General features: G+C 42.5%; 1 protein-coding gene across 4 annotated transcripts in view; it reads right to left on the bottom strand.

Moving 5' to 3' along the window:
- LOC117403690 (adhesion G-protein coupled receptor V1-like) overlaps positions 1 to 13,409 on the bottom strand; it is a 184,882-nt gene that overhangs the window by 92,657 nt on the left and 78,816 nt on the right. For 3 of the 4 annotated variants that reach the window (XM_058987310.1, XM_058987321.1, XM_058987332.1), the window contains 18 exons: positions 11,881 to 12,001; positions 11,668 to 11,791; positions 11,171 to 11,309; positions 10,800 to 10,985; positions 9,843 to 10,078; positions 9,537 to 9,685; positions 8,678 to 8,879; positions 8,330 to 8,549; positions 7,802 to 8,041; positions 7,162 to 7,311; positions 6,459 to 6,932; positions 5,865 to 6,008; positions 4,066 to 4,237; positions 3,584 to 3,719; positions 2,342 to 3,189; positions 2,044 to 2,161; positions 1,444 to 1,615; positions 21 to 263 (listed from right to left, as the gene is read on the bottom strand). In XM_058987310.1, coding sequence (XP_058843293.1) covers positions 21 to 263; positions 1,444 to 1,615; positions 2,044 to 2,161; positions 2,342 to 3,189; positions 3,584 to 3,719; positions 4,066 to 4,237; positions 5,865 to 6,008; positions 6,459 to 6,932; positions 7,162 to 7,311; positions 7,802 to 8,041; positions 8,330 to 8,549; positions 8,678 to 8,879; positions 9,537 to 9,685; positions 9,843 to 10,078; positions 10,800 to 10,985; positions 11,171 to 11,309; positions 11,668 to 11,791; positions 11,881 to 12,001 — 4,074 coding nt within the window. Of the gene's footprint in view, positions 1 to 20; positions 264 to 1,443; positions 1,616 to 2,043; positions 2,162 to 2,341; positions 3,190 to 3,583; positions 3,720 to 4,065; positions 4,238 to 5,864; positions 6,009 to 6,458; positions 6,933 to 7,161; positions 7,312 to 7,801; positions 8,042 to 8,329; positions 8,550 to 8,677; positions 8,880 to 9,536; positions 9,686 to 9,842; positions 10,079 to 10,799; positions 10,986 to 11,170; positions 11,310 to 11,667; positions 11,792 to 11,880; positions 12,002 to 13,409 lie in introns of those variants that run through there. The other variant, XM_058987341.1, reaches the window with a different exon arrangement.

Genomic DNA, 13,409 nt, shown 5'->3' with positions numbered 1-13,409 from the left:
AATGTGGTTGATTGACTGACCTGCATGCTGTAGCTGACAGAGATGAGGGAGCTAGTGCTGGACTCTCTGATCACCTGCAGGCTGAGGAGGGTGGATTTCTGATGGACCACAGGGAGCCGGGAGCCCACAGCGAAGAGGAGCAGCCCCTGCGGGCTATCGCTCTCCACAACTGTGATGTTGGCAAATCTGCCGCTGTCGTTGATCATGGCTCCGGCACCCACCTGGTAGAGCTCAACCAAAAACCAGGACCCAAACTCTGGTACCTGCCCACAGTGAAAAGAAGAAAGCATGAAACACTTGAGAATGCGATGCTGTGGAACGGACTGTGATTTTGGTGTCAATTTTGCTGCATACCGTATGAACTGAGACATAATTTTCTTTTATTGAATATCTTTTAGTTATTATTGGAATTCATAAGGATGCATTAAGTTGTAATTGTGTTTCAATTCTGACACAGCATAGTGACTTATAAATAACACAGTATGAAGAATAGAAGTACCAGTTGTATTACTGTAGACATATTTTGTTCAGCATGTCTTACATTTTAAATTACTGACACTGCATAAAGATTGCAGTAATTACACAGCTTCCATTAATGAAAAACAACATGTTCTTCTCTTTTATCTGTGAACCAGCTCTAGGTAGACCTCTAGTGGATTGTCATGGAATTACAATTTGTTTTTCTTCATTCCTGATTGTGTTCCAATGCATGGTCACCTATGCCTTATTCCAGTACTCTACGGTACACTGTATTCGTGGGGGATAGAATAGGTTATTGCTAATATGTTTCTAACTCTTAACATTTATTGCAGTTTTGGTAGGCAAGCTGTTGCAAAATAAAGGTGAAACTCAATGTTTCACTTCTGTGGGAGCTACCCATGGAGATGTGAAAAGGCTGATGTGTTCACTCCTCAGGTGCTTCCTGAAGAACACCTATCAGCACAGACTTCAGCCACAACCTGCCTTCCCTTCTCTGCTTTCTAGCTCCTTTATTTCTCCAATCCCCTAGTCCAATCACCAGGGTCCACAGATCTTTACTGCACATTCACTTTAGCTGAAATGCAGTGTATGTTTATACTGAACAGTTACATTCATAATGAGGCCACACTTGACATTGCAAGAGCAGAGGTTGGATTTCTGGGATACTTGACACAAGCATTCAAATATCTTCCCAGAACAAATTAATCGGTGTAACACCAGAAATTGTTTTTGGTTTTGACATTTAATTTTTTAAGATTAATTACAAACAAAAGGTCAATGGGGAATGTAAAATCAAATCATAATAATCTGTTATATATTTCAAACATGGTAAACGCTGCCAAAAAAATAAGAGCGAGCGAAAGACATTTTAAAAGAAGAGCTTAAGGAAAAGTATGGCAAGTGGTTGATATTGCTGTCAGTTATTACCATAGGCTAAATGGTCCTCCTCTTAGTTTCACCCACCTTGTCAGGTCTGATTTCCAGGCTAAAGAAGCACAACGTCTCCCCCTTGTGGCAGGTGGTTGTTCCTGCGATGGACAGCAGTTCACTGGTCAGGTTCACTCCGTTGTTTTGGAGTAAAACGCTGGTTTTATTGAATGTAACCCGCCAGGACACTGCTACATCTTCAAAGACCCTAAAAGTCAAAAAAGAAGTCAGGAAATGAAGCCCCTGTTTATAAAACTGCTAGAAATAATGTACTATGTTAGCACAACTGAAGTACCAGTAGTGAAAGATACATCTGAAAGCATACAAAGTCACTGAATCACCTATTCTGAAGAAAACTGTGTGATCCGGGGTCATCTTGATAGATAATTTAAAACCGTGAATCCGTTTGTGTTATATGAAAAACAAACTGGAAATGTTACAGAACTGGCGAGAAACAACTACTGTGCTTTTAGGAAATCTAAATGAACCTCCTGGGTTATTTTTTAAAGCCTTTTAACCCCAACATTTGAATGAGGTAAATGCTTTGTGAATATGCTCCCCAGTGTCTTCGAGTTTAACTGTTAGGACATTGTTTTTATGTATCCCTATTGACAGTCAGGTATCTTATTTCCATACCTATTCTCTTGTCTCTGAACAGTGAGCACCACCTTCCTGTTCTCTGAATCTTCATCCAGCACCAGCCCAGCCAGAGACTCCACACTAAAGCCCACAATGCCATTCTGAAAATCACTTCCTGAAATGGAAACAGAAGTCAGTTAATTTACACTGGACATTACCACTTTTTTTTATATGTTATATATTTTGCCACTTGACAGCCACGGTTCCTGAAATGGACAACAGTTAATTAGAAATGTTCAATAAACTGCAATTCGGCCAGCAAAAAAAAATACATAAAAACAAGACAAACTGTCACCTAAGATGATAATCTTTGTGAAGGACATGAATCCATTCTCATCTTTCCCTTCCACAATCTGAGCCCCTCCCTGCGGGCTGGCGAGGTAGACGAAGAACACCTCCTGCCCCTCTGGCTCCTCATCATCCAGGATTCCAATGGACACATCAGCCTCCCTCTCTCCTTCCAGCAGTGTAATCATCACCGTCTGCTCCTCAAAGTCCTCTCCCTCCCTGGCCCAGGTATGGTTCACATCCGTCCGGTTGCCCTCAAAGGGTGTTCCTTGCAGTCCAGAAGTTAAACTTTTTTCCCCAAAGGTTTTAACCTTTGCCCTTATGACCCCAGTGAAGCCCACAGTCCTCCGCACCCGAAGCATCACCCCTCGCAGTGTGCTGTTGTTTGTGTCTTCCACAGCATGCACCAACGTAGGCCCAATACTGAGCAAGCCGTTGATGATGTCATTGGCCAAAATTGTTACTGACGCCACACTGGACTCTGGGATCAGCCGTGGCTTCAGATACGGGGAAGCTGGCCGGCCATTCAAAACGTCCACGTTGGTTAAGTTTACGTAGAAAGTTTCATCAGCCTCCATAATGTTATCGTTCAGTACAGACAGCCTGATAAAGGCTTCCGTTTGACGAGACTCAAAAATTAGCTCTCCATTCTGGACGGCCTCAAAGTCTTCCACAGGTTTGGCACTTCCTGCTGACGTCAGGTAGGTCAGACTGGTCCGGTTGCTACGGAAACCAAACAGTCTCTGAACATACAAGGTGACTGTCTGGACGTCTTCCTCAATCACGAGCTGTCTGGAGTTTGGCGCAAACTGGAAGATTCCCAGAGGCTCGATTTCTGCTGTAGTAAAACCAGACCTGGAGGAAAAGAGAAATAGAAATGAGTGTTACCTCCATTAAGCATTGGTTGATTGTTTAATCGCTCTGGTGCCCTATTCGGAGCCTCATGCCTACATACTGTATATATCATATTACTGCACAAGCTTTTTTTTGTTGTATTTCCTGAAGAATCTACATTTTTCCCCCCTGCTTTTTAATAATATCGTTTTCCCAATGAATATATTGTATTACTGTGTACATGCATGCTTTCAGTGTTTCAATGCATCGACTGTTGTCTATGATCACCTATGAGATATTCGATTACAAAGTTGGTTGCTGATTGCACCTCTAGCAGTAACCTCTGTACACAAGATGTGTGTCCTGCCTAAGTATCTTCCAACGCATATGTTCCAGTGTTGTGTGATGCAGATACCTGAGCCGAGCCCCACCGGAGGAGTTGGAGTGCACTGCCTTCAGGTGCACTGCGAACGCTTCCGCTCCAGTCACATTGGAAACTAAAGAGAGTGGCACAGATCTGCTCCTATCACCATGCGCCAATGTGACAGTCCCTGAGGAGACAGAGCACACACCTTTAATAAAAATGGATTGATAAAACATGTGCCATAGGACTATAGCAGGGTAGTCAGGGTTGAGAGACCAGAAATAAAAATACAAATAAAAATATACTGTCAGTGAATTGAAAACTTACAAGCTGTCCATACAGTTATCCTTAATAACCTTCACAAATAAAACATTAACAAAAACCACTTAACAGGAGCTGCTAGTAATATTTGAAATCCTTCCACACCTCATCATTGGCAACAAAAGTTAAACTGCTAAACACAATAAAGCATGTTTGGCTTAGGCACATTACTGCCCCTCTGTTTTGGGTGTCATTGCTTCAGTGTTACTCACCGGATGTAGGTGTGATATGGCCAAGCTGGAGGCCCGCAGGTTCCTGCCCAGGTGGGTACCCGCTACTCCACTCCACCAAGACATTTCCATACAAGCCTACCCTGGAAATGACAGCAGCACAGCTACTGGCTGTGGAGTCAGAGACTTGAAGAGCCACTGAATCAAACCCAACCTAAACAGCACAATCCAAAACAAGAGCGTTAAACAGAGATGGTTTCCGTTTCTACGTTCAGCTTTTCCCAAATGCAATTCAATGCTGTGCATACGCAGTCCAAAACATCAATGCACGTTGCAATTATTTATTAAATACTGATGCAGGGCTTCTTATTTATCATGGCTTTTCTGATTGGTTACAAATATTCCTACTGTGTTCAAGTTTAAATGTTTTTAAGTGTTTAACACCGAGCAAATTAATCAGAAAGTAACACCACTAACAAATTCATATGCAATTCTGACTATTACCAAAAAAAATAAATAATAATAATTAAACTAAAACTAAAACTAGGAACTGGTCTAAGCACACCAACAGTCCCCAACCAGATATGAAGATCATTTAATTGGGATAACAAACACAGCATAAAACACATTGAACATGTCCCACGGTCTCTAAGCTTCAGTTAACTGGATTTACAGATAAGCACATTGCAGCCCAGACTCAATGGGGTGCACAACCTGCCATACCAGGATACTGAGCTGTGGGTCTGTGTGGTACAATCCCATTTACACTTCTGCAGGATACCAAACGCACCGGGGAGATGTCTCAGCAGCTGCAGCACTCATTTTACCCAACCCTTCTCTTATTTTAGATCAGATATTACATTGTTCTCCATTAGAGAACATCAGACCAAACCCAAACAGATTACCGGTATTATTCCTGTTTTGAATCTTTGCTAAACTTGCTAAATTTCCCCTGTGTTTTGTGATTTTTTAACAAAAGGCACTTCTTTGTGATTGTGGCAGGGCGACTGCCCTGCACATGTGGGAATTAGTGTTGGTGTAATTTATATGTGGAAATGGGTTTATTGTGTGCCTTTTTGCTGTTGTTTTGTTTGATTAGTTGATTGTGTACAGATGGGTGCTCAATTGGGACTTGCTACCTGCTGGGTTTGGTTGAGAGGAAGGGCAGCAAGCGATTGGCTGTGCCGGTCCTCAATCAGCAGGTGGGCAGGTCTCGACTGAGTGTCCGTCAGTTTAAAAACATCCGGTTGATCTCGCTCGGGGCGACTGCAACGCCATGCCTCAGAGAGAGGCGCTGCACACACATGAGGAGAGAGCGGTGCTTGTGAAGGCAATGTCCAGCCAAGGCCGTATGAAGCAGAAGTAGGTTAGTTTAGGGGATAGTGATCCCAAGTAATGTACAGCGACGGTTACGTTGTGTAGCCGGTTCCTGGAGCAGGACGCCTCGTTTATAAGGCTAGAGCGCACCCTGTGTGGCACCTTTTATTTGTAGTTTTTGTTTTTGTTTTATTTTGCCTTTTGTACAGTTTACTGCATGTGTCCTCTGTGTGTTACCATCGCTGGTAGCGTCACATGACCTGTTTATTTACTTTCTTTTGTATTAATAATTCCTGTGCGCCTGAGCAGCGTTTCAGCTCTACGCCCCATGTCTCTCTGTATTGCCTAGCAGCCGTTACCCACACACGTGACACGAGCACCCTGTCACAGTGACCTTTAAAGATTTAAAGTTGTTAAGTTTTAATACCCAAGTTGTTAGGCAGCTGCTGACATCTGAATGAATATTATCTTGTTCTGCCATCTAGTGGTCAGTAGCTGCACCTGCAGGGGAAAAAAAGGCATACCTCAGAGTTCGCTGCCTCTTCAGGGACAGACACCACTGCAGTCTTTGCTTCCATCTGAATGTAAGGGGGGTTGCTGAAGCTCCCACCCACTAGGCTTACGTTGGAAAGCTGAATGGTGAAGTTAAACCCAGTTGCAAAGAAAACCTTCAAAAGAACATGGCAACATATTAGTGCCTTTCTGTAAAAGGTGTCCCCTACCTACCAGTAATAAAGCTAGAATACAAATCAAAATATATATGTGCCAGGAAATTTACAGGGCCATACAGAAATAGAGATTAACACAATATATATTATTTATTTAAATATGGTCAACTAGCTTTAGTTGTATACCAAGGTAAATGTGTTGCAAATGAAAAGTAAAGCGAAAGTTTTTATTTTAATATAATATTCATATTTAATATACATTGTATGACACAACTTTTCAAAATAAGCATCTATTGAACCTTATTATAATATCATATTCATATTTAATATATATTGTTTGACAAAACCCTGCAAAAATACACAACTCTTCAGCCAACAAAATCTTTTTGAAAATAAAATAATAAAATAGGCACCAGAGGGCATTCAAATTTCAAACACAATGACACCTACCTGATTACTTATTGGCATTACACTAGTTCCAAAGCTAGAACCATCTTTAACCAAGAGGCTTCCCAGAACAGTGTCCATGAAGAAGTCCTGGCCTTGGCCGTCAGCTGTGATTTTATACTCCACGGTCACGTTTCCAAAGGCCCCGGCATGGCGGGTGATGTTCAGGAGAATGTGGCGGCTCAGCTCTGGCCCCACTTTCACAGACTGCCTGTTTGAATATACTGCAAAGAGGCCGTGTGGGTCATCGTTAGCTTTCACAGTAAACCTGGTGGAGCTCTTGTTAACGTCCAGCTCCGCACCCCCTTCCACAGAGCTCAGCAGGAGGGTGCACTCCTCGTCTAGTTCTGGAACATCGTCAGGTAAAAGATGGACGGTTATCTCCACCGACCTCTGCATGTCAGGAATAGTGACCGAGCCGCGCACTGAGCCAAAGTCTCCTGTTACATCAGAATCACTGTGCAGCTCCCAAAACACCTGCACAATGAAGAGCATATGAGGTCAATGCTGCCTAGTAAGGTGGGGCTGGAGCAACTACAAGTTCACTAAATGAATACAATAGCATTCAGTACAGGTGCAGCAATTTGTGTTCATTTTCTGTACATGATATCCACCATATCATGGTATACATCATAACATTCATTTTAGTGTACTCACTTGGAAACATATTTTAGCCCCACTAATAAAATCTGATTTGTAGATTTACCATAATGTTCCCCATTGTTCCTTGCACCCTTGTGACCAGGAATGTGATACTCAGCGTCCCCTCTGCAGAGCTCGGCTCCATGTAGGTCATCTGTCTCAGGGACTGCTGGGTGAACTGGACTATTCCATTGGGATCTCCAAACTTCTGGATCTAAAATAACAGACAGAGAATCAGAAAGGCGACGTGTACAGCAAGAGCATTCAACACTGCCTCACAATAACAACATGAGTCTGCTATTGGGTTCTCACTCTGCAGTTATTTTAATTTAGGCCGTGACAATTCATGTCAACTAATGGCATTGAGTGTACAAGGAGATAACAGTCTGCCGAGAGGACACAATACGAGATGGAGTCAAAGTCAATCTACTGTATGGAATCAAACCAATACGTACAGTATATGTGTTCTTTACATTAAAGTTTTTGGACAGAAGTGGCTGGTTACATTAATCTGTTTTTACTTTTAGGATGGTAAGATGCTAGACCTTCTGGTTTCACTGACCCTGGTTAGCACTGTGGACTACATCTACCTTACTGGAGACCAAATTAGGTGTACCAAGATGAATCGTCATACAGAAACTGGAAGTGTAAATGTTTACTTACAATGCCTTTTTTCTCTAAATACAACTTGTAGTATTACTTACTACTAAGGTGACATTGCCTGCCCTCGGGTCAATGTCCACTTCCCCTGAAAGCAGGCTCAGCTTGATAATGAAAGTCTCCTGCACTTCCACGTCTCCATGAGGGAAGATCTTCAGGTCGATGGTTCGGATTCCTCCCTCCCCATCTCTGAAATGGAATGATCCATTCACAGGTTCACCAATGTCTGTGTTTACTGATGGCAAAACCTCTTTTGAATTGGGACCTAGAATGTTCCATTTTATCTGAGGAAGGTAATCAAGTTAAAGGTTAATTGGCAAATGAAATCTCCAGTACTCTGACTTTAATCTCACCAAAATAGTCCTCACTTAGCCCCCTGACCTTTTAGGCTGTTTGAAATGTATCTTGCTATATAAAGAGCGGTTAGCTTTTAGAGGAGTGCTACCTGTTGAATAATGACCAGACTAAACCTAGCAATTAACAGCTAATAAATAACGACTTAATACAATATTATTTATTTTATCAGAGCATCCGTAAAGACTTTTCACAGGTGAATGTGAGCGTTGCCTTACCTCCGCAGCCCCTACTAATCCTCCTGTCCTGTCCAGGGCTAGCATTATGATTTGAGTGATGTTGGAGTTTGGAATGACCAACAGGCTTTCATTCAGGAATCGGATTAGTCCGTTAGGTGAGTCGCTTTTAGCAATGGTCACTCTGGTCACTAAGTGGGTTCCTAGGACTGCTCCCCCTGTGGCGGCTGTGAGCTGAATCTCAAAGTGCTCCTCATATTCCCTGCAGCGAGATGGAAGAAATCTTTCAATCCTCAATGGCACCACCGCTGGTACAGAAACAGCAATTTAATCAAACAGGTGTGTGCTCCGCCCCCTGCAGGCAATGACAAGTGATTCAGTCCCTCTTACCTCTCCATGTCATCGATAATGGAAATGTTGATGAAGCTCTGGTTCTGCCCATGGTAAAAGGTGACTGAGCTGTTCGGAAGGCTGTAGTCGACCCCATTGGGGAGTGCAGTAACACTGCGGGAGATGAAGTCTGCCGTCACCAGTCCGAACGTGCCCTGCCTTCTCAACACCAGGATCACCACAGTCCCTGCATCCTCCTCCACTGAAACGCATCAGAACAAGCCAGACAATCAAAACACTTGCAGGGTTAACAGATTTTATTTCATACCGTGCCCCTTACAAACTGAGATCAGCACTTGAAGCAATTAGACATCTGCTTATACCTGGTTTAAAGCAGAGATCCTAAAACTTGCTGCATAACAAGGCTTAATATGCATTCCAGTCTTGATAAAAATAATAATGCATTTCTAAGGTTGTCAAACAATCTATAAAAGTATAAAATTATCCGTTAAACTTATGACAGCTAACATACAGTGCCAAGTTTTCACTCCAACTCCTTCACTTAAGGTAACACTTAGAAGAAACTCAGTTAAGTAGAGAAATGCTTTTGACTGAGTTTCTTTTAAGTTTTACCTTAAGCTTCTGAATGAGTGTTTTGAAGCGATGGATGTTACTCCGTGGGCTGCAGTGAAAATTCAGTAAAAAGGAGCAAACCTAAAAAGTAGAGTGCCATAAGACTGGAATAAAAAAAAATAAACAATTTTATGTCTGTGGTCTCATTCTATGTGAACGTTTTGCACATAAACTAATTGATAAAAAGGTGTGTTTGGATGTGTTACACACAGGTGTTGCTGTAAACCAATGTCCATAAGATCATTGTGTGGCTCAAGCTGGACCTCGAAACATGCAGACAGCTTACCATGTAGCGTGAGGTACTGGGGGTCGAACTCAATGACCCCCTCTGCGTTGTCACTCTTCTCAATGACGATCCTGATGGAGGATATATTGCCCACTGCTGGAGGCTGGTCTAGCTGGAGCCCGTTCTCCCTCACAGTGAAATCCAAGCCACTGGCAACAAAGAAACATAACTGTTACAAACATACAGGGGGATTTACAAGTTGATGAACTAACCACACCTATTGATCACCAATCATATAATAAATGTGGTCAAACAGCATTTTTTTGCCACAGAGTGGCATATTTGGAGCTTGAGTGAATCGCCTACCTCCCACCGAGAATCTCCACTCTGGTGATATTAATGAAGAATTCTTCGGGGCCCTCAGGAAGCTCATCGTTGAGGATTTCAACTGAGATCGGTCTGCTGGCTTCCCCTGGCCCGAATACCAGCTGACCAGTCACAGGGGCGAAGTCAGAGCCTCCCACCGCAGAGCTGCTGAGGGTCTGGTACCAGAGCTGGACATGGGCCAAGCTGCCCCCCCCACGCACAACCGTAATCTTTACCTAGGAGGGGAAACAGAGCACTGCTTACAAGATTGTGCTGTGACCCCCCACGCACAACTGTAACCTCTACCTAGGAGGGGAAACAGATTCCTCCTTACAAGATCCTGCTGTGCTTCCCCACGCACAACTGTAACCTCTACCTAGGAGGGGAAACAGATTCCTCCTTACAAGATCGTGCTGTGCTTCCCCATGCACAACTGTAACCTCTACCTAGGAGGAGAAACAGAGTGTTGGCCATTTCATTGATTATTATGAAGTCACTTGCAAAAGAAAATGTTCCCCGCAAAGGTACAAAATGATTTGGGTCAAAGTTGAGAACACAAAATTAATTTAATGTGTTCTCCAGCAGGATTCACATCCGGGGTCTCCAGTGGATGACAGGAATGACTTTCTTTTTTTTTACACCCTCTGAATCTACATTTTTATAATTATGTTTATCATCCCTTGATATGAATTCTTAATCATCAATTATTGTGGCTTGTAAAAAACCATCAGGAGGAACTCAAATGACATACAGCAGGATTTTAACTTGGAGGGATTCAATCACAATCCCACAAATGGTAGCTTTGCACCACTGGCTCCTACAGCCAAGCACACACACCAGATGTCTGAACCTGTGGCTCCTCTATGGCATCAACACATCATCAGGATTGGTTCTCATGCCGCTGAGCTCGTCTCCCTTTCATTCAATGAAACCCAGATCTCAGAGCCTGCCCCTCACCTGTCTGTCCTCCTCAGAAGCCTGCAGGAATTCCTGAGAGAATGAAAAGCGCCCAAAGGGGAAGTCACTGGCTGCCATGGTGATATTGGCGTACCGCATGGACTGGTCGAGCTCCGCCCCCTCGCTCACTCCTGTCAGGGTGAGCTGGTAGAGCTGCCTCTCCTCAGGGACGTTGTCATCCAGGGCCTGAAATACAGCCAGCGACCAGGGCGTCATGATCAGTTCACAGATTCTTTAGTTCAGGCATTCATCCACTGTAAAAAGAAACCTCTGGCCACCTAGCATGAACAATAGGTGACAATATGGTTTCATTTGATAATTTCCTCAGTGTATCAGGCTTTCTGTGTCCCAGCGATGTGTTTTTTTTTTACCTTTAGTCGAATTGTGGCTGCTGACTGCCTGTCCCTCATTATCAGCATTCCAGATGTCTCCTCAAATTCAGTCGCAATTGGAGGAGTTATATTCCAGTAAACTGTGATTTCACCAAAAATCCCTGGACCACGGAATAGGCTGGAATAAAAAAACATTATCTGTACTTCCAATTATAACAGCCCTTATAAACGTTTACTGTGGTGCATAATAAAAACATTGTGAAGTCCAGTAAAGCATAGTGAAATCATGTTGAAACAGTGACAATCATTGGAAATCACATAGAATCATGTGTATTGGGGGAGGCTGGCATGAACCGGCAACAGCGCACACTGCAAGAGACAGTCTTGACCACTATCCAAAAGAGCCAGGATCTTATAGATATACAGCTTTTAACCATCTCTCACCGTCAGGGGGCAGAATTTGTAATGGCAGTGCATCAGATATCACTGCCCGTAACATTTTCTGTGCTGTACTTTTATAAGAGAAAAGACGGTACCTTATCAAGGCAGTCCCATTATAATTTCCCATCGGTTCTCCGATCAGAACATTCTGAGATGATGTGGCAATGCCCACTCTGCCCAGCGCTCCCTGGTCACCCAAAATCACAACCGTGGCTGTGCCTGAAAGACAGGTTTCCCCTCACATTAGAAAGGCGTTTCAGCGGTTTATTAAAACGATTCATAATTGAATGGATTACTTTATCACTAACTGTCGATAGGGCTGATTGCTGCATCATTCGTGGCTGAGAGGAGCTGGATGATGAACCTTTCATCGCCCTCCAGAACAGCATCCCGATAGGCACGCAGAACTATGGTCTTCTTAGACTCCGTCTAGTGGGATTAACAAAGTCTTATGATAACAGTGTACTAAAGCAGTAAAGGTTAGTGAAATGATAAAGCATAGCCAAGTGTGATAAAAATTAAGGGATAGTTAGTTAACCCATTATAGTTATGCTATACAGTAGTTATGTTAGATGTAGTTAAATATGCTAAAATGTCACCAGAAATGATTATTTGTAAAATTAAACCAAAATAAATAGTGCACAGCTCTTTTTTTATAAATGTGGTATTTGTATGAAATATTAAGTTATCTTAACTTATGTATATCCTTTCCAGTCATCATCCTGGTGACCTGTAAAAACACCCATGTGGCCTCAACATAACTCTCAGTTCATCAGAAACCCAGAGTGTTGCCATTATCCTGCCCTGTGCAATTCTCCTGCCCCTAGGGGCTATAAAAAATCCCATATTTGCTCTATAAGTAAGAATACCACTCCTCCCCAAACCAGCATTGACTATTGTAGTGCCATCTATTCCAGCAAGGCGGCTGGGTCTGTGCTCTACCTCATTGAACTGCAGTGTGCTATGAGGAGGTCTCTGTGCTCTACCTCATTGAACTGCAGTGTGCCATGGGGAGGTCTCTGTGCTCTACCTCATTGAACTGCAGTGTGCCATGAGGAGGTCTCTGTGCTCTAGTGTTCTGCGATACCTGATTTAGGCTACCTCGATACGATACCCTGCATAAGATCACGATATTCGATATTATCACGATTCTTTGAATTTTATGTCCATTACATGTTAAATGGCTGTCAAATAAAAATGTTCACAAGTACAAAGTGTGGTAGAGGCTAAAACTCACTTAATGCTACAGCATGGTGGAATGCTTGCTTTTTAATTTTATTTTCTGTTGAAACAAGTTCTCTTTTTATATAAGAAATACAGAAAATAGTGTAATCAAAGTCATTGCCACCAACTATTAAATACAACTGTAAAGAAAGCTTAGTATAAGAGACATTATTTTCTGTATATATTGTGTTTCAATATATATATATATATATATATATATGAGAGAGAGAATCATTACTTCAAATTAATTTTATAAAATAAGTTGAGCTGATGAAAAAAGCATTTCTGGCAAAGAACTTCTGATACTGTAGTACTGAAAACACTGATAACTATTAGAACATAATATTATGTTTCATCTTATTCAAGCCAAACGTCTCCTTCAAAACAACATTGCAGTGCACTATAAACATAGGAAATGTTACGCAATTTTATTCAGACCATCATGCGAGCGTGGATGTTAATTTTGCTAAGAAAATAAATTAGACAAAAGACTTTTACAACTATAGATTAGAGCACATCGTTTACCTGCTGAATCGCGTATGCACGCCTTGAACTATATATGGGGGGGTGGTGGACGGGGGGACGGGACTATGCAGCCTATGTACTGTGTACT

Source organism: Acipenser ruthenus, chromosome 2, assembly GCF_902713425.1.
Source record: "Acipenser ruthenus chromosome 2, fAciRut3.2 maternal haplotype, whole genome shotgun sequence".
Taxonomy (NCBI): Eukaryota; Metazoa; Chordata; class Actinopteri; order Acipenseriformes; family Acipenseridae; genus Acipenser; species Acipenser ruthenus.
Note: the sequence above shows the minus strand (reverse complement) of the source record. Positions and strands in the feature narration are given on the sequence as shown.